The sequence below is a fragment of the Ictidomys tridecemlineatus genome, chromosome 4 (assembly GCF_052094955.1).
Source record: "Ictidomys tridecemlineatus isolate mIctTri1 chromosome 4, mIctTri1.hap1, whole genome shotgun sequence".
Lineage (NCBI taxonomy): Eukaryota > Metazoa > Chordata > Mammalia > Rodentia > Sciuridae > Ictidomys > Ictidomys tridecemlineatus.
The window spans coordinates 75659331-75681504 of NC_135480.1; the positions used below are offsets into that span (position 1 = coordinate 75659331).

At 34.0% G+C, this 22174-nt stretch overlaps 2 protein-coding genes across 2 annotated transcripts in view; one reads left to right on the plus strand and one right to left on the minus strand.

Annotated features, from left to right (window-relative positions):
• Positions 1–321: 321 nt before the first annotated feature.
• Positions 322–22174, plus strand: part of Tyr (tyrosinase) — a 97566-nt gene continuing 75713 nt past the window's right edge. Inside the window, exons 1-2 of the mRNA XM_005339207.4 lie at positions 322–1221; positions 11282–11498. Of these exons, the coding sequence (XP_005339264.1) occupies positions 403–1221; positions 11282–11498 (1036 nt within the window). The 5' untranslated portion in view covers positions 322–402. The remainder of the gene's footprint in view (positions 1222–11281; positions 11499–22174) is intronic.
• Positions 17562–22174, minus strand: part of Nox4 (NADPH oxidase 4) — a 271262-nt gene continuing 266649 nt past the window's right edge. The window contains exon 18 of the mRNA XM_078046845.1: positions 17562–17610. Within this exon, the coding sequence (XP_077902971.1) occupies positions 17577–17610 (34 nt within the window). The 3' untranslated portion in view covers positions 17562–17576. The remainder of the gene's footprint in view (positions 17611–22174) is intronic.

A 22174-nucleotide genomic window follows, 5' to 3' on the forward strand; every position in this document is an offset into this window, starting at 1 on the left:
ACTCTATTCTTGACAGAGCTCCTCACTTGTCAATAAAAATCACCATTTATTTCATAACCAATGAACTGTGTTTGCTTAGATAAGGCATTATTACTATTAACCATTATTATCGTAGTAACCACCAGCATTAAACTATTAATGAAAAATAGTATTGCTTGCTTTAACACAGGCTAATCCCACTGTGGAATATGTGCCAACTCAAAAAAAAAAAAAAAAAAGTCAATCATGTGCTTTTCAGAAGATGAAAGCTTAAGATAAAAGCTGACAGTACGCAATTTGGAGGTGGGAGGGGAGTTATATAGGTCTTAGCCAAAACATGTGATAGTCACTATAAGGGTAGTTGGAAAAAGAAGTCTGTGGCTCCAGTTAACCTGCTTAAGCAGATCTGTAAACACTAGAACAATGCTACTGGCTATTTTGTGCTGCCTGCTGTGGGGTTTCCAGATCTCTGCAGGCCATTTCCCTAGAGCCTGTGCCTCCTCTGAGAGCCTGATGCAGAAGGAATGTTGCCCACCCTGGAGTGGTGATGGAAGTCCCTGTGGCCAACTTTCAGGCAGAGGCTCCTGTCAGGACGTTCTTCTGTCTAATGCACCACGGGGGCCTCAATTCCCCTTCACAGGTGTGGATGACCGGGAATCTTGGCCTTCTGTCTTTTACAATAGGACTTGCCAATGCTCTGGCAATTTCATGGGATTCAACTGTGGAAATTGCAGGTTTGGATTCGGGGGACCAAATTGCACAGAAAAGCGACTCTTGGTGAGAAGAAACATCTTTGATTTGAGTATCCCGGAGAAGGATAGATTTCTTGCCTACCTCATGTTAGCAAAGAATACTATTAGCAAAGACTATGTCATCCCCACAGGCACCTATGGTCAAATGAATAATGGATCAACACCCATGTTTAATGATGTCAACATTTATGACCTCTTTGTCTGGATGCATTACTATGTGTCAAGGGACACACTGCTTGGAGGATCTGAAATCTGGAGAGACATTGATTTTGCCCATGAAGCACCAGGTTTTCTGCCTTGGCATAGACTTTTCTTGTTATTGTGGGAACAAGATATCCGGGAGCTGACAGGGGATGAGAACTTCACTGTTCCATATTGGGATTGGCGAGATGCAGAAAACTGTGATATTTGCACTGATGAGTACATGGGCGGGCGTCACCCTGCAAACCCTAACCTACTCAGCCCAGGATCCTTCTTCTCCTCTTGGCAGGTAAATTGTGCTAGACATACAATATAAGAGAAGAAATGAACGTTAGCCATAAATTCTTCAGGGGATCTTCATCCTATCTTCCCAAACTAATGTAGAAAAGGTTCCCTGTTAGGAGCTACCAGTGTGCCTTGTATTTTCCCATTAGAGAATAATCACGGTCATAATTAAGTAGATATTTATGTGATTTTTTTAATTCAATATTGATATCCTCTACTACATTTCTAAACTACAATGAACAAAAAGTACTTAATTCATCAATTTTATTTCCCAGAACCTAGGATGTACCTGACATACCACAATGACTAAAAAAATACTTAGGAAGGAAGGAAGGAGACAAAATTACTTAGGCTTGTGCTTCTGAATAACAGCATTACTAATCATAATAAATTCATATGGTGAGCAAATTAAAAATACCTTGCCTTGATCCAGACTCATTGATCAGAATCTTCATGGAAGGGTCCTGGGATGGCATGGTTTGCTAAATGTGTAGGTAATTATTATTATAAGAAAGTTTGACAAATACTGATTGGATTTTTTATTTATAAGGAAGCTCAACTAGGTAAATTAGGGAAACTGTTAATATTCATTGAGCATTTAGCATGTATAAAGTTCTGTTGACACTGTTTTTATGTATTGGCTCATTTGATACTTAATATCACAATGTCCCCCTTTCAAAGGTATAAAGTTATAATGTAATTTGTTTTAAAACACACAGCTGGTAAATAGCAAGGATAATATTTGTTCTTGGATAGTCTGGATATGTGATCTCTATATATGATTTACAAGGGATGACTACTATTTTGTCTTGAGGCAAAGGATTGTTCCACTCTCACATTTTCATTAAACAGCAAAATAAATTAATTTTCTTCCTAAGAACTTGCAGACTTCAGTTGCAGCGTAAGATTGCAATTTTAAAATTAAATTCCATTTCTGTTTGATTTTCTTTTTTTTTCTTCATTCTGGATTAGAGACAAAGGTGAGCAAAGAAATAGTGCTTAATATCATTTAAAATATGTACAGGTGGAAGTAATGATTTTCTGCCTGACTTTCAAAAATTCCTAATGCAGCACTTCTGGCCAGCAATATTTTATGGAATTAATATTTGAGTTAGATAAGAAGAATCTTGCATTCACTGTTCTGACATGTGGATGGGTTTTTCCCATGATATACTTGAAATGGAATCTATTGGAGGCCCCTGGAAAATGGCCACTAATTTCTAGCTATTTACTAAAATTAATGAGTATATTTGTATAGGAAGGACTGGAGAAATATGCATAAGAACAATTTCAGCAAATCTTCAGACCTTCTAACTTAACCCACTAAGTCCCAAGTTTTCAATTCTGAGACTATTTCAAGAAATTCATACAAATGCAACAAAGTAGATTGGAAATCATAATCCAGAGCTAATGTGTTATTAGTATTATATTCTTATTACTAATTATATATTATTTTATTAAAATATATGTAAGTTTTTATACCTGACCTTTTATTTTGATCTTTTATTTGCAATAGAAGAAAACATAAGGTGCAGTCTCACATCTGGGACCATGGGATAAAATGGGTTTATCTATAGAATACAACACTTTTATCTCACCTTCTATTTTACTGCTTAAATTGCTGTCAAGCTTGAATGTGGCATTTTCTGTCATTTTTGCTTTCCTTAACTGTGTAGCTTCATTTGACTTAGAAAGGCTGAAGGATTGTCTAAATATCAGAAAAGAAAGAAAGAGAAAGAGAGAGAGAGAGAGAGAGAGAGAAAGAAAAAAAACCTACAACTTACACCCTGAAGCTTGGTGGACAGATATAAAGAGATATTTAGATGCATGAGGTGAACACCACCGGAAAGTACCCAGAATTATATTTGAGTTTGCTTTCCTAAATCATTTACTGATTATTAATTGAATTATTCCTCTTTTGTCTTTATGATTATGGTCAATTTTATTACTTTCTAGAGAACACTGGTCAGAATGAAATGGTTACAATATTGACTTCAGTCTTGTTCTATGAATAAAGTGCTATATAGAAATAGGCTTTTCAGATAAAATGTGGAAGCAGAGTGAACCATGTCCATTGAAGAAAAACAAGCACATAGCAGTTGAAATAAGAGAGGCTAAACCAATGGACATTTGCTGTTCAGTCACTGTGTGTGGTGTCAGGGATAATGTTGCAGAAGTGACAAACACAACTTGTGATGTCTGTGTCCATTTAATCACAAAGCCTCTCTGGTTAAAGATTCCTTCAACAATTAGGATCAAGTTTTTTTTTATGTTGATTTATTTCTGTAGCTCTCAGTGTCAAAATCACCTAGGAAACTTAAAATTTTAAGAATAGTTGCATGAACTTTACTCATCTAACTTCTTGCCAGAAATTCAGATTGCTGTGAAATTGGAATCTTTGCTTTTAAAACCTCTTCATGTGATTCTAATGTGCAGCCAACACTGAGAACCAGTGATTTAATTAATATGGAGATTGTCTGGGTATCTCTTTGTTTTCACTTTATAAAAACACAGTTCTATAATAAACACACCATTAATTTGAATGCTTCTTCTTAAATTAAACACTCAAATTAAGAACTGAACTATTTTGTGTAAGATGAGATCAAGCTAAATGAGTTCCTGAATACCTTCTGAATTAGCTAGGCTGACAGATACTCTGATACAAAGCCTCTGGTTTTGAGTTGGGTTTTAGATATCTTCTTACTTGACACACAAATAGAGCATTCAGAGATGTGATTGCATTTATTAACCCTGAGCTGAGGACTTCTCAGTGGTCTCTAATATAGTGCCCATATTTTATAAAAGATAGAAAGGCCTAAAATGGTGGGATGATTTGTCCAAGGTCACACATCTAGGAACAACAACAACAACAAAGAGACTGACTTCTTTGCTATTTGAGACAGCTATTTTGTTCTTTAGGCTCAGAGAGGATTGAATCAACCACAATTATGTTAATATATAATTTGACATATTGTCCCCTTGGGCTCCTTTAAAATTCTTGTGCATCCCACAACATGGGAAAGCAGTTCTTTTTGTTTATATTGTAATAAAAAATATGCTATTATACCTTTACTGATGGACCTCCCTTACTCAGATAGCATTGTACCCTACCCTTTATGCCATCATTACACTTTGTAGAGATTTATACCATTGCACTTATATCTCTTCAGTACATGTAATGTTTTTCAAGCCTGTCTGTGCCTACCAGACTGTCAGACCTTCTGGAGTAGAGACCATTTACAAATGAATAGTTTTGTATCCAGAGAGCTTGGGACAGTAAATTATACACGAAATGGACTCTATAAATGCCTACTGAATTGAATATAATTTAAAGACAAAGAAATGTTAGTGCCAATGCAAACAAATTTAAAAAAATAAATTCTGCATGGATAGATTTTGTAGGACTTTACACTGTTCTTTTTAATGCAGTATCCTCAATGCTGAGAAACTATCAATGCCAATAAGCAGCCACACAAAGTCAGGAGTAAGACATTTTGTGTAGTTCTCTCTAGTCTTTTATGTAAGTATATATGTGTACTTGCAACAAAAGGGAAAACAAAATAAGGAAGATCACATCTGAGTGTCATTTAAATAAAATTGGTAGTATTTATCTGGCAGAGCTACTATGAAATAATACCATAAATTGAAACATCAGGTAACAAATGTTACTTTTCTTAGATAGTTTATATTCATAATTCTTGTAAATGTTTGTTTAATATCAGAAGCTTTTTGTGTAGAAGCATGTTTGTCATCAGTTAGAATAATACATTATTTTTGGAAAAAGAGGGCTTCTCAGTAACATTTAACTGCTAAATGTCTATATTCACACAATTGGATCCAATATTATGGAACCAATAAATAAACTAGCAATAAAAAGAAAATGTATACCAGCAATAATCAGTATGAGAATTAAAATAAAGAGAAACAACATTTCCTGGATGATAGACATGAGTGAATAGCGGTCAGGGAATTCACTCATCAGGTGAAAGGCACATCACATGGAAGCAAACAGTGGGGAGAAAAAAAAGTCATATTTCAGCAGAGAGTCATGGGTTTTAGGTAACCATGACAACAGCACAGTGAAATAACAGCTTCTCTTTTTTCTTTATGAAAAAGATTCTGTGGAATGTCATATGGTTTACATTTTTTTCAGATAAACCTTTAATGCCATAACAGAATCTTTGCTCCTGAAATCTTTTAATAGCTGAGAGTGTATTGCTATTTCTTGAAATTTAAAACATTATCTAGATTTACCTTCCTCATTAATATGTTTTTTTTCTGCCCCACTTTCTTTATTTTGAATTGGCAGACTTGATCCCCCTCCCCCAGCATATGCTATAAATCACTTATATTAAAGTGAACAGAGAAAATAACAAAATCCTTGTCAGAAGATCTGGGATTCAATTCAAAATCTGCCATTTGCCAGATAATATTAGACAAGTTATTTACAAAATTTGACCTTTTATTTGCAATAGAAGAAAACATAAGGTGCAGTTATCACATATGTTTTCTGTATTGTTAACAGACTAAATGGAAGGGAAAGCAATAGTACAGAGAGTAGACTTTTGACCTAGATAAACATAAGCTCAAATAGATATTTGTAACTTACTTAGCTGCTTATAAAACAATTTGCTTATTATTCTGAAATATTTTTTCTCTAAAATTAGAATAATATAGCTTAATATAACATTACTATAAGGTAAGTCATGAAATCTATGTAAAATAGTTTTAGTAAATGATATATTGTGTTCCATGTGTGCAAAACATTGTGATATATTTTAAATGGTATATCTAAGTTAGTTATTTAATAATGGGTATTCAAACAATGTTAAAAACCCAGAGGTAGAAATGATTTGGTGACCTTATCAATGGTCTTATATTAATAAAAATTTTAATAGTTATCATTATTAAAAGTATACAATTGGCACTACACTATGTGCTTTACATGTGTTATAGATTATTTGATCTTTAATAAAAAGTTGTCATGATCCCTATTTAAAGATTAAAAAACTTGATAGAAGATCTAAATAATTTTTTGAGCTTATGCAGTTAATAGAGTCAATACTGGAAACCATTTCTTTCTGACTATAGTTGCACGATCCTAATCATGCATGATGCTGACAATTTCACCTCCTCTGTATCTTCTAATGTATCAGATATAAAGACAATGATTTGAAATTAAATTTGCAAATTATTTCTGGAACCAGGATAGATTTCCTCCTTGCTACTAATACCTCCACTCCTCAGAATGCTTAGTCACTTAACAATTGGCATTTTAGCAAAAATAGTTCCATTCAACCTCTCCAATTTAACTGAGTTTGCTGTATGAATCTTTTAGGCAGAATAATCTTTTGGAAAATATCCTGAGGTTTATTGTTCAAAGAGAAATAATAATGATGTGCTTGCTGTGGTATCTAGTTAATCAACATCATGAAGACATTGAACACCTTACATTCAGTGCAAAGTTATATTAGTTATATTCAAGTATTCCTAAATTATTAGCAGCAGAAATAAATGTAGTGGATATAGTGCTCTGGCTCTGACCCTAAATCTATGACAGTTGACAAGTCAGTCAACCATTCTAGTTTCTATTTATATAAGGGTAAAAAGAATTCTGAATGATAAAAAGCATGAGGAAAACTGGAAACTGACATTTAATGAAGCAGGAACTATTGGCTGAATATTTCCTTTTCATATATCTTATCAAAGTATGATTGAGGAAATTAAGACAGCTAAAAAACATGTTCATTGCCACAATACTGTGAATAACCATACTGAATCCTGCATCTACCTAAATCTGGAGCCCAATTATTTTTCTAAACACAGTGCTTCAATTCATAAATTGCATCTTTGCAGCCAAAATTAAAAGTAGATTCTCTAAAATCTCTCATCTGACAGACTAGCAGTCATCCCTGGACTATTCATTGAATTCCTCATGTTGATGTTTTAATTTGCTTTTACAATCTCATAGATTGCAAATTCACTGGAGCAGGAGACCTTCAGGATTGTCTTCATTATTTTCAAGTATGATGCTGTTGACCAGGAAGACTTTAAATTTTAATTTAAAAATATTATTCCATGAATGTTGCCTGTTATGCATAAAATTATTAATCATGACACAGAGCTGTAAATCCTATTAACCTATTGTAGTCTTTCATTCTCAGGCTGTTTCCTTAACAATAAATAGGAACAAAATCATAGAAATACATAGTGGTGTATTTATGTGAATGTAAGCTTTAAAGTGTATTGAGAGATGGTCTTCATGGTCTGGGATGGGTTGGTTTGGAAGTATTTTCTAAGGCAAAGGTAAGTGCCAAAATGGGACCAGGAAAAATAGATGCTCCATACATGCTAGTTGTTGGGGATTCACTGGCTCATTCATTGATTTTGTTCATTCATCCAACAAATATTTATTTATCCTCTATAGAATGCTGTACACAATTCTACATTCTATTAAGAAAGGAGTGAACAGCAACACAAACATTTTAAAACCTGTCCTTTGAAAGATTACCTTTATGCAAAGGAGGTGATAATTATTGTTTATCAAGGGAAACTAAAATGAATAAAACTTCAGTATCATCTACCTAGGGACCACGTGCTTCCTATGGGAGTATGCCTCTATTGTGAGCCACCAAGCTTGGCAGGGTAGATTTTACTGCACTTCATCTTTCACTTAGAAATTTTATTTTATTATTGGTTAATCATTCTATTTCACTGAATCCAAGATACTCATGATTTTAAGGTGAAGCATTACTTGATGTGATACTAATATAAATCTGACAAATTTTGCTATGATATTTTAGTTACTTAGAATTTTATTTTGTGCGTGTTAAATGAGCTCTTTTGGTTTATTTAGTGGTGCATTTTTATTATAGTATATCCTTTGCCTACATATAAAGGAAACTATAGATTGAGTATCCCTTATCTAAAATGCTTGAGACCAGTGCTTCAAACTCAAGATTTTTTATTTTGAATTATTTGCACGTACATAATGAAATGTCTTGAAAATGAGGCCTGAATCTAAACACTAAATCAATTTGTTTCACACATCTTCTACAATAAGCTGAATGTAATTTTATACAATATGCTCATCACATTTCTGTTTTGACTCATTCTATAATGTAAATAATTTGGTAAATTCCTGAAACTCCTTTATATTCTGAGCCAGATCTTTTTGAATTACTTTTTTAGTCAAAGTTTGTTTTTACAAATTCTTTCCCTTGATCCCAAAGAACAGGTAAGATATGAGACACATGGCAAGGAACAGGCATCCTTATCCACAAGCAGAGTCTGGAACAGAGAAATACAAGCATTATCCAGGGAAGAGTGGGCAGTCTGGCTTTAGTAGCAGAAGCACACAGGATGTAAACAAACGGAAAGTGATTTCCAGATTCAAGATGTGTTTTGGAGGAAAAATTGATAATATTGGCTGATAGATAATGTGAAAGACAAAGGAGAAAAACATACAAAATACAATTCGCTGGTTTCCGGCTCGCCTGTGATGATTCAGAGGTTTCTGGCTCAAACTACAGGATGGCTGGTGTGAAGGGAAGCACAGAAAGAACAGGTTGTTTTATTTTAAGTGTTATATTTGATATGCATGTAGTATAACATTGAAATATTAATATTTCAGAAAAGAATATATACATTTAGAACTCAAAGGAGTTGTCAATCACTGGAGATGGGAATTGAAGAATCCTTATCAATGTAGTTATCATTGTAAACAAGGAAACTGGTTGATACAGCTGAAAGAGCAGAAGCACAAAAACAGAAAAGAACATGGTACTGGCCTAAGCTCTGGACCAGGGATAGCTTTATAGAATGAAACTGGTGCACTTGCACGATGACCTAGGCTCAGAAGTGAAGTCCACTTCACTTAATCTATGACTGGAATCCTGAAATTCTTAATAATTTCACCCTTGAGTTTGTGTTTTAAGTGAAATCAAAGGGACAAAGAGCCACCATGATCTGGGATGTCAGCCACCTATAATTCTACTCTGTATCTTCTCAATATTCTTGTCACAGCTTCTTTGCCTTCTCTGAATGAGCCTTGCCCGCTACTGCATCCCCTGGAAACAGCCCCAGCTGGTCTCCCCATCCCCAACATCTGCTAAGGGCCATGAGTGGGTAGAGAAAGGGTCATATTCCACTGTCACTTTCCTTTCCTGGCAAGCTCTTGTGCAATCAAAAGGAGGGCTGGGGTTGGGTGCGAGGCCCATAGTGTGTTGGTACAGGGTAAAGTGGAGACTTACCCTGCCCACAGTGGCAGTACCGTAGTGTGTCATATAGGCAACTTGTTAACAAAGGGGCCTTCCACTCAGTGCTATCCACCAGATTGTGTACCTTCCAATTCTCATGTTAACTCCTTAGCCCCCATGTACTTATATTTTGAGATAAGGCTTTAGTGGGAATAATTTGTCAAATGTAGGAAAGACTTGACATGATTTTAGGACTTTGACTGTAATTCTGGTTGGAATTTATTATTTTAATTCATGCCCAGAATGCACCTAATTTTACTTTTAGTTGTCACAGTCATAATTCAAAGATTAGACCAATATTTTCATGTTAGAACTTCAGGTCTTATTGTCAGAGAGGAGTCTGCTTCCCATGGGCACTCTTGTCATTATTTGGTTTAGTTTTCCTTCCTGATTTTCTTTCTTTTCTCCCAACAAATGTGAAAGTTAATCTTGCAAAACGCTTCCTATAATCAATTCCACAAGTTTCATTTTATACTTTTAAACCTTGACTACTAAGTTCACATGCAGATTTCAGGGACCCATCTGTTCCAAATTCTTGCACTCTTTACCATGGAGTGTCTAAGATACAGACAAAATCATATCTGACTAACATAGCTTTCTTTATACAGTCACTTTTATGTACATTAGGTTAGAAAATCCATCCATACGAAGGAAGGACCCAATTCATATAGAATGCAGACCACCCTGTTCTGCCACAAATTAAATCATTTATCCCAGGGTTTGCTATTTAATACATGCTGATTTAATATCAGTTACTATTATTTTGAACAAATACTTCCTATGCAAGAATAGCTGAAGAATATGGTTTATATTTGAAAAGGCAATATATAAAACTAATTCTCCCTTCCTTTGCTAGTTTAACCAGAGTATAAAATATTTGTGTTACATAATAGGTATCTCAAATCTTAGTCAACCACAAACTAGGTAGAAGAGGAAAAGTACACTCAAGATGGAGTTGAAAAACTTGGGTTATAGTGGTAATTCTGCCATTTAACTTAGAAAATGTCACTTAGCTGACCCTCAGATTCCTTATTTGTTATGGTGAAAAGTATTTCCATGTGATTTAAATAAAATAATTCTTGTTCTATCGTTTCTTTACATTTTTCATATAAAAATGTGAAGAATTATCAATTTTTAAGATGATAATTTTCCAAAAAATGTTACATTAGTTCTGGCTAAATTAAAGAATCAGGGAAATTGCTATACATAAAAAAGCTATCCAAAATTGTTATTCTGTACATCAAAAACTAGACATTAACAATTAAAAAAATTATGATGAAAAAGCTTAAAGTAGAATTATGCCCAATCCTTGACATTCTGAATGTAATATGCATTGATACTAACAAAGCACTTTTTAGTTCTTTACTGGTGTCTATGCCATACACTGTGGCCTTCTAGACAGAAAGGTAACTGCCTTTATTGTTATCAGCCCATCTCAGGACCCCGTACACTGCTTAGCTCATGATAAATATTTAACAAATATTCATTGAATTAGCTTTCTTTTCAAATACTTATATGATGTGGTTATTTTCACCATAATTTTATAGATGAACCCTAGGAAATGTAAAATGTTAAATTTAAGATATTTTACAGTGGTAGATGCAAGACTATAGACCTACTCTGGATTTTAAAGTCCATGGTCCTTTCTGAAAACTTCAGTAAACTGCTTCCTTTAACAACTTATTTTAAAATATTGATCTGATGGTTAGAAATCCGAAAATGGTAATCAGGATTTTGAAGCTTCTTCCCTTTTCCTCTTGACTCAGAGGTGATGGTAATTCCTTCAATATAAAATGTTTTGTACAGATTATCTGTAGCCGCCTAGAGGAGTACAACAGCCGACAGACTTTATGCAATGGAACCCCTGAGGGACCTTTACTTCGTAATCCCGGCAACCATGACAAAACCAGGACCCCGAGACTCCCCTCCTCAGATGATGTGGAATTTTGCCTGAGACTGACCCAGTATGAATCTGACTCCATGGATAAAGCTGCTAATTTCAGCTTTAGAAATACACTGGAAGGTAAGAACTTTATTTTCTCTCACTTTTATCGTTTTTCCTCACTCTTATCCAAAACCCTGCACTCAGAGGTGCTTGAGAATTCCGAATTTGCCACACCTGTATTGACAATGAAGCTAGCAGACTCTGGGCAGCTCACCGTAATCCGTAATCCAGCACACTAATGATGCCTCAGCAAAGTGTATGAATATACATTCCCTGGGAATAGACAGATACAATAGGCAGCCTAATGGTGAAGAAAATCAGGGTACTTCAACAACAGTACTGGTGCAAAACAAAATAGTTCCACTTTAGAACTTTTTATATTATAGAAATATAGATATAAGAATGTTGATATATTTTCTTAAGTTTTAATGCTTTCTTCCTGTGGTTTGAAATATTCTAGACAATGGGTTATTTGAGGTAAGTTCATTCTCATAACTATAATAAAGACATGATCTTTATTTCATGGGAAGCCCAAATCCACTGTCCCTTAAACTTTCTGTGCCTCCTCAGAGATTCCTTCTTATTGCATTTTATAATTCCTACTTACTTCTGCATATTTCTCAAAGTTGATTACACCTTCCCTCCAATATCAGTTTATTCTTTTATAAGCAGAGGCTGGATCAGTCACAAACCTGACCCATTCACCTCAATTTGCATTAGGGAAATGAACCCAACAACCATAAGAACAAACAACAAAATACTCCAGTTATGGATTTAACAGAAGGAAACATATGGGGCTAACATGGCAAAGCACACAAGTCAAAACTTGACATTAGAGGCTACCTCTTAAAAGTTCTTTGTCATCTTCCCTGGTAGACAAACCTTCCTCTCTTACATGTTTCTTTTTTATTTTGTTATCATTCCATAACTTAGCCTCTGTTAGGCAAGTTCTGCAGAGTAGATTACTATCTCCTTCTTTTTCCTGTTTCTGAAATAATTCAAACAAGGAGACCCCCATTCTAAAGAGAAATTCTGGTTCTGGCAGTTAAAAGGTACTCCTACAGTACTTTAAGTGATTGCTATGTGCAAGGAACTGTGCCACACACTTTGTATAACATTTTCTCACCTAATTCTTACAATTTTCCTCCGACAAAGATCACTATTATTTTTATTCTCAGTTGATAGAGCAAACAGGATCAGAGATATTAACTCGTTTAGCTAACACTGGTCACTGATTGAATAGCAGATTTAAATATTAAACTAAATTAGTCAAATGCCAAAATTCAAGTTCTTTCGATTGCATTCTGATGACCCAGACTAAATTGAAAGAGAGCAATTTTTTTCAGTATAGCTTAAGAAGACACTTCTTAGTGCCAGGGAATCTCAGAATCTATAAGCTGAGACAAAGGAACACAATTTGACAGTCACTCTCTGGTAGGATTGCCCGTCTCATTGTACTTTGCAGAGATCAACGATAGTTCTCCAAATGCTGCCATTAATGTTTTTACAAAACAAAAATCTACCTTTAAGAAAGTTGAAGTAACTTTGTTAAGTTTTTCACACAGATTTTCCAATCATAAGTGACAAAGCCTGCACTTTATTATTAAGGAACATGGATTCATCACAGATTAAGGCAGATAATCTTACTTCTTGAAGACCCTAAGTCAAAAGTAGTTTAGGGTGTACCAGCTCAGCCAGTGTTTTCCAAATGAGATTCTAACATATTCCAGTGAACAGGGAACAAAGATTTATAGCAAATAATTTAAAATTATTAATAAAGTATGTTGTAAATTATTTTTATTTTTTTTCCAATAGTTTATTCTTGTTCACATACACTCTATAGTGCTTACTTGAAAAGTAGAGAAAAGGCACACCACAATACATCATCTGCACATAGCAGATATTCAAAAAATATATGATGACTGAATACATGAATTACAAAGATAATAGCTAGAGTCCTTCAAATCACACCTATCCAACCATCTATCTTATTGATAATTATTGTATGAAGTGTGTGTAATGGTGGGAAAACGTTGAAAACCATTGATCTGAGCTATGCACCAGCACTTTTCCAGGCCAGGAACTAATATTTTTCCTTTAAAAATGCATTCACAAATACCATTAAGCTTATAGAAAATTTGCAAATATAAAATAGGTGCAAAAAAATGCATATACATCCTTTACCCAGATTTATTTACTGTTTACATTTGATCCTATTTGCTCCTCTCTTTCTCCCAGTCTGAACTATTTGAGAATACAACTATAGATCATATGTTTTCAACTGATAAAAATTTCAGCTTGTTTTTCCTGAAAATAAAAATATTCTATTATACACCACAAGATAATTTTAATCTTCTGTACATTTTACATTGATTTAACATTTTAATTTAATCTACTTTTTATATTCAAGTTTTTAATACACCTAGTAATACCCTCTATAGAAATTTTCCCTTTATATAATTGGGTTCAGTGTTGTGTCAGGTAGTATTTAGGTAGTCTTCTTTAATCTGAAATAATTATATAGGCTTTTTGGTGTGCATCTTTATGAAATTGATATTTTTCACTTTAGTATTTCTGGTAGTTTCTCATGACTGGATTCAGGGAATGCATTATTAGCCAGAATTCTATATGGGCAATTTTCTGTCTTACTCAGAGGGCATCACATCTGGAAGCAAAAGGTAGCCATCTTTATCACATTAGTGATACTAATTTTGATAACCTGTTCTGGTTTGCGACATGGTCCATTTTCCCATTATGTAATTGCTTTTTCTTTCAAACTAATCAACTATCCAATGGATGAAATTTTTAAGACTTTGTAAATATCCTACCTCTCATCACACTTTTCTCTTACAGCTGGTATTTATCAGTGAATTAAATTCATAACTTTCCAACTTCAGCACTCCTTTGACAGTTATTAACCAAAATTCAAGATTCTGCTGTTATTAAGAGTCATTCATTCATTCATTCATTCATTCACTCATTCATTTACTGTGTTATGGAGTGAAAGCTTATGTTTAACAAAGAGTTGAGGGTTTTTCTGAAGCACCAGCCATTGGTTTCTGATCATTAGTCCCTGTTTTGTTCTTTTAAGCTATATGACACTCAAAATTGAATTTATCTTCATATAACACCCCCTCTAATAAACTGCCATTTTGATTGTCCAGGAGTCTCCTTCCAGCTGTCCTTCATGCTTTCCATGTCAGTGTGGCTGCTAAACACTTCACTGAGAAGTACTTTACCAACTCAAGCACTGGGATTTCCCAAAAAGCAATCTCAAGAGTAATATGGAAGTTTTGATATTTTGAATAAATTTTAAGATGAACAGGATGTATATTTTCCAAGAAAGTCCAGCTGGATAGTCACAAGGAAATCTCAAAAAATGGCATAATTTTCAGTTTCTCTGCCTGAGAAATGAAGTTTTTTAATTGATACAAAAATGGTCACACAGATTTAAAAATAAGTTCATTTGAAACTAGCTATGAGCCAAACCGCCAAGGAAGCTGTTTAAGTGGAGTAACGTATTCTAGTAACTGGAAGGCTCCCTTCTTCTTCACTAATCCTGAGGGAATCAGAAAGCTGAGTATTTGGAGGCAGACTGGCACAGAAGAGAAGCAGGCGGTTTTGAGAAGGATTTCATCCACACCAGGAAAATCTTTTTGAGCACTATTACCTTGGCAGGTGAATCAGTATTCTGATTAGGCAAAAATCCTGATCATAACAATAACAATGTTCCAGTACTTTCTCAATTCTCACTATTATCTTATTTAATCCTTAATGGTTAATTAATTCTATGATATTTTAGTGTTAAGTGATTAAGTAAAGAACCACTCTCAGGAAAGTGATTATTCCAGTGAGCTTAGGAGACAGTCTATGTCCTTCCTTTAAGAGCTGACTCTATTTACTTTACTTGAAAGGTAACTTTTCCTTCTTTCTCAAGTTCTCAGAGTAAATAGGATCCTTCCTATCACATATAGAGAATTCAAACAAGAATCAAGTGTATCACTTAACAACTATGTTTTCTTTGAATGTAGTTCTTTCTTCAAAAGGGAACATTAGCTTTTTAAAAATCCTGAAACAAAACATCTGCTACAGTATGTATAAAGATTGGATATTTATGTGTATTTTAAGCTATCCAGGGCAAAAACTGCTCTTGGGGGAGACTTAATATTTATGTAAGAGGATCACTTGAACCAAAAGGCAGTAATGATCTGCTAGAAATGGATGGTTTTAATAGTAGGGAATCTTCTAATTTTTGCAGACAAATTTCTGTAGAAGCAGTAACATTGTTGAGACATTTGAGTCATGGAAACTCAGTGGTGTATTTCCTTCAGAAAGAACTTGAAGTAGTTTGTTATGGTTTAAATGTGGTGTCCCTCAAAAGAACATATGTATGATAATGCAAAAAGATTCAGAGGAGAAATGATTGGATTGTGAGAGTCTTAACCCAGTCATTGAAATAATCCCCTGATGTGGATTAACTGAGTGATAACTGAAGTGGTAGGGTGTGGCTTGGGGGTGTATATTTGTATCTGGCCAGTGGAGTCTCTTTCTGGGCTGTCCGATTGTGATGTGAGCTGCTTCCCTCTACCACACTCTCCTGCCATGAGGTCCTGACTCACCTGGAGCCCCCAAGGAATAGAGCCAGCCTTTTTTGGACTAAGACCTTGAAAACCAACTGTGAGCCCTCAAATAAACTTTTCCTCCTTTAAAATTGTTCTGGTCAGATCCTTTAGTCACAGGAGCAAAAACACTTACTAAAACATAGTTTGTGAATATTATTATTGTTTGACACTCAGCTCCTGCCTGCTAGGGATGTGGGAATAGGGTTCCCCTGGGTGGAGTGGGGAGGCTGAGAAATAAAAGCTAAGAAAAATAGAACAGTTAAAAAAAAAAACACAGAACACAGAAAGTAGTTGCAAAAGCAGGAGCAGGATGGGCAAACTGACCAGACAGATGGCTTCTGACAAAATAGAGCCCGTGCCTGCTTCCTGGAAGACAAAAGAGAGACTCTATAGAATGTTCTTTTCCAAAAAAGGTTAAAGATAGGCTATTCAGGTCCTAATGGTTATGTCCATCTCTGGTGCTACTATGAGGAACTTTCCCAGCAGAGCAGAAGGGAAGGTCGTCTGCACTGGGTGGTGTGTCTGCGCTGGAAAGCCACAGGAAGTTCCCAGCCCCAAGCCTATCCCTTCCTGGCTTCCATGCAAAGAGAAGGTCCTCATGGACCATCTCTTATCCTATTTCAAGGATGGCATCCTGCACTCAGTACTAAGTTTTAGTAGTAAACTCTAAACAATAATGGAAAAACCTGGGCTCCCTCTGTAAAAATATGGAATATTAGTCCATATATATTTGGACACTTTTAAATGACCCTTCAATCTTATATAAATTATAATTTTTAAAATATTTTCAAAAAGTAGTAAGTAGAATGGCAGCACCTTATAACTTTGCAAATTTTAGACATCTTAATTTTTACCTCTGCTTCTACACTCAATATATTATGATGTATTGTTAGGCTGGAAAACTTAGAGAAAAAGAAGACTAAACTATATAATTGTCATAGAGAGAAATTTTAAAAAAGTATATTTTCATATAATTGTGCATCTTCTTTTTCGACACTAAAACTTCACAAGTGGGGACTTCTTAAAAGTTTAACTGCACTGTCAAATATGAAATCATATCTGAACTTTTGATACTTGATACATTGAATTCCATGGATCTGTTTTGCATCTTGAGTGGATATTTTATTCATGAGTGATCTTATAACATTATGCATGGTTAATTTGCAAAACATTGAATTATGCAGGTACATCAAATGTTGAAATATTTCATTATACAATGTTGAAAAATTACATACATCAATATCAGAAACATCGATAGTACTAAGACTGTCACACAGTGATGGAATCAAATTTTAATAAATTCTAATGTTTGCTTGAAAGGTAAAAAATTATTATTGGCAAAAATAGCATCATTTTAAATGAAAAATTTATTTTAATTTCAAGAAACTCTCTATTAAATGTCCAAGTCTGAGTAACTCACATGTGTCAACTGAACATATTTTTTAAAGTTAAAATTAGAGAAAATTATGGGGCTGGGGATGTGGCTCAAGTGGTAGCGTGCTTGCCTGACATGTGTGCGGCCCGGGTTCGATCCTCAGCACCACATACAAACAAAGATGTTGTGTCCACTGAAAAATAAAAAATAAATATTAAAATTCTCTCTCTTTAAAAAAATTAGAGAAAAATAAAGGGCACATGGGATCACTTTATATAATTTCTTATAAGCACATATGAGTCTGAAATTATCTCAAAATAAAAAGTTTAATTAAAAAACAAGTTACCATCAAACCTTTTTATGGTAGTGTTTGAAATTTACATTTAAATATACAGATATAATGAATCACAATATGAAGAATCTTATTTTTGCTAAGTTAAAGAGAATGAAAAATTACCATGCCAAATAATAAACTAATTGCTCAACAACTAGCATATTATTTACTTGAACATATAGATTGTTTATAGAGAAATGGTTTAAAATATACACCATAGTTCTAGTGACAAGACTTTCCAAATCCCTAATTTAAAAAATACCTCCAAAGCACATTTATTTGTCTTTATAACCATTCTTCTTCAATCTTCTAGTTCTGTGTTTATTTATACACCAGTCTTAGCAATTGCTTCTTATTTTTGTGTGTTGTTTTAATGAAGGAATGAGATTCATATCAATTCTTAAAGCTTATTTATATTATGGTAAGTAAAAACTACAATTTTATATTATGATAATGGCCTAGTAGATGGCTAGTTTTGCTTTGTAGTTAAAAATGATCCTTGCTCCTGTTTTTAGGTTCCCAAGTTGAGCTTAAACCTTTGGTATGAAGAAAAAATAATGCAAATAACTACATGTCATGGGATTTGGAAATCCCTTCTAAATAGTCTCAATGGTCAATTGAAATACAAACTGTACTATCCTTCAAAGAAATCAGTATAATTGTAATGAAAACTTGATCCTTGGACTGATCTATTTGACAAATGGATGTACCTGTTTAGATCTTAAAAACTTACCAAAACATAAGGTTTGAGATGTCATCCAATATAGAAATCGATTTCAGTTTAATTAACTCAAATTACTTACAGTTAATTTTTTGAAATATTTATTTCTTGTAGTTGTAGTTGGACACAATAATTTTATATTATTTATTTATATTTGGTGCTGGGGATCAAACCCAGGACCTTGCACGTGCGAGGCAAGTGCTCTGCTGCTGAACCATAAACCCAGCCTTCCAGTTAATTTGACCAGAGACCCTATTCCTGTCATCACTTTATGTCTTTAATATCCTCAACTACTCTTTAAAAATCTCATAAATTTCAAGAAACTTACTTGGAAAAATCTGGACAAAATAAAATTGTCAAATCTAACAAATGTAAAGGTTAATTCTAGTTTCCAAACTTTGGGATCAATTTCATGCCAATTAGTATTATTTTTTCTTTTCTTCTTTACACTAAAGTTTAAAAGAATCAAGATGAATATTTATTTTAGGAAGAATTTTCAGTAGATGTTTGTATTAAAATTTTAGCTGGATCCAAAGGAAAATACATGAAATAGACACAACTCTTCAGCGCCAATATGTGTTAAGATACCATCTTCTGATGACAAAAGTCACCCAGCTCTTAAAATTATCACCTTCATCAAGGTCACTGCATTGTAGAACTCCAGGAACACCATTCAAGGTTTATTTCATTAATACTCTAGAGAATTAAATTGTTGCCAGGTTCAGCTTTATGGTCAGGAATACCGGAAGAGTAGTAGGTAAGCAGAATAAGAAGACTTGCTTGTGTATATGCCAAAATCAACTGTGGCTCATATTTTTTTCTAAGATTCATGGGTCACTTTCCAGTTTCATGGGATTTTAGTGAATTAGCCTATTATCCTCTAATCAGGGCTCACTTGAAAATGTTATAAGAAAGAAAATTCAAACTGTGTGTATTTTTTAAAGAATAGAAGTTGACTTTACACTTATGAAACAATGAGAAGGCAGATCATCAAGGGCTAGTGGTACAATTCTTGCATCCTCAACTCACAGCTTCCACATCTCTGTCTTCACCCTAATATTTTCAACAGAATCAGCAGAAAGACTGCCAAGTAGAAAAAGGAGTGCATTCCCATTCTTTCATAAAGGCATGATTTAGAAGTATGTCTCATCATTTCTGTTCTACCAAGTGGTCAAGCAGATATGGTACATTTAGCCTTAAGGAAACCAAAAAATGCGTTCTCTATATAGAGTAGCCATGCACTCAGAAACATTTAGGATACATATTAGGAAAAAGAGGAGAAATCATATTGATGAAAATCATATTGATGAAAAAAGTAGCAGTCTCTGCTGAAATTCCTTTCCCAGTTTTTATAAAATAAAATCACACTTTTACTGCATCTGTCTACTAAATTTATTTTTTAAAAAAATGAACTCTGTATTAGTAAATGAAGTGTCAAAATCCTTTATCCCAAATCTTTCAAATTATTACACTTATAAGCATTTGTTGTCTCATTTAGGAAAGTAGAAAGCATTAAACTAAGTAGTGCTACAAGCTGTAACAAACTCTAAAACCTTAGTAGCCTAACCCAATAAAAATTGATTTCTTGTTCAGTCAAAATCCAAAGGCCAATTTAGATGTTCTGTTGGTGAGTGACCTTCCACATGGCCATGTTATAATTTTTCAATTCCCTGATGGATCTTCTGTAGCTTCCTGTGAGACAGGAGATTGGAATGTATGGAGAATTGCACAGGAGAAATACATGGACCAAACCTGGAAGTACCTTCTTAACCTTCTGCCCATACTCTCTTGACCACAATTCATTCACAGCCCACCTCTAAATTCAAGGTTGTTCTTCATAGAGATAGGGGAAACAAGTTTTGTGAAGTATTTGATTGACGTTTGCTGGGTCTTTCTGTTTGAGCCTCTTCATTATTTTTGATTGTTTGCTTTGTTTCCATTATACAGGAATTGCTGGGGCCATTTAGTTTTGGCCTGGGCTGGACTACCTCATTTACATTGAAATCTCAATTCTTGACTCTGAAAAAAAAATAATTTATTTCCCTCTCTCATAATTTCTTTCTTTTTGCAGTATTCTTTCATGTTACCCTGTTTTCCATCAAATGGGAAAAGGCCATGCAGTTCTAATTTCCCTAGCCATTTTATAATACTCTTTTTTTGAAGATAGCTTCCTACAAATGTATTCCATGTTTTAACAGTAAATAAATTTTGTTATTGAAAAAATCATGTATCTCTTCCTGCCCCCTGACATATGCTCTCATCTCCTCCATGCTGAATAATGCCATACTTGGGTTTATTAATTATCCCATCAGGAGACTGTTGAGAGAATAACCTATAGCATAGAAATGTAAGGGCCAGACTCAGAGCTATGGTTCATACTACTTGCTTAAAGGCATAACACTTAGAACATTATGGGGATGTTTTAAAAACTGTTAGCTTAACTGATTTGAAAGTTTTGTTAGCAACATGGATTGCATGTTTTAGAAAAAGAAATATATATTTCATATTTATGAATTCAAAAATATTTGTAGAGCATGCACTGTGTATAGGCACTTTGGAACACAGTAAGAACACATTCAATATGACACAGATCCTGTCCTCTTGGAATTTTCAGTCTAGTTAAGAACCAGATCATGAATAAGAAATTATAATCCAAAGGGAATTCATACTAAAAAGAGGCACATATAAATATTATTAAGTAAAGGGACCTAACCAAGTATTTATTGTCAGAGGACATCTCACTAAGGATATGACATCCTTGGGATGAGTTTGAGTAGCTCAGATAAAATTCAAAGAAGAGAAAGAGGATAATTTATAAATTATTTCCATCATCTTCTCTATATTAAAATATATTAATGTATAAAACAGCATTACAAATTTCAAAAGAGCTCCTGTATTTAATAACAAAGGCTAGCATCAATATAACCTTGCCTTTTCAGTTTCTAAAAACCTTTCACATCCATTATTTTAATTACTCCTCTCAAAAGCCCCATACCATATTTGTTATTATGCATATTAAATAGAGGAGGGAACTGAGATTTAAGAATTTAAATAACTGTACAAGGTCACACAGCCAGCAAGTAACAAAACTGGATCATTAACAAGATCATGTCCTCAAGATTCCAAATAAAAAGGCCAAGTTTTAGAGGTATCAGAGAATAGTTTTTAAGAGTCTGACTACCTGGGTTTAAATCCTTCTAGTATAATTCACTACTCAGATGACTTTTGGCAAATGTAACATTTGTCTACTGAAGGTCCTTTATGTACAAAGAGAAGGAAATCATAGTGTCTATCCCATGTGTTATAAAGATTACATGAGTTAATAATTTGTTGTTGTTGTTGTTATTTTTTGGTTCTAGACATCAAATCCAGAGCCTCACACATGCTAGGCAAGCATTCTATCACTGAGCCATGTTCCAAGCCCATGTGATAATATTTATAAATTACTTAAGACAGTCCTTTTTATATAATGTCAAATTTCACGAAATAAAATTATTGTCTTACATGTTAATACACACACTATAATTTTCTTGCTCTACTAAGAAATCAAATTTTAAACAATGTAGTAGACTAGTACTTGAGGTATCAAATTAATAAGAATTATTTAATAGTGTATTATTCCTAAATCAAATTTATAACCAAGGACAAAGTATAACAAAATGATAGTACTTTCTACTTAGAATGACTTTTAAATGCTGCATG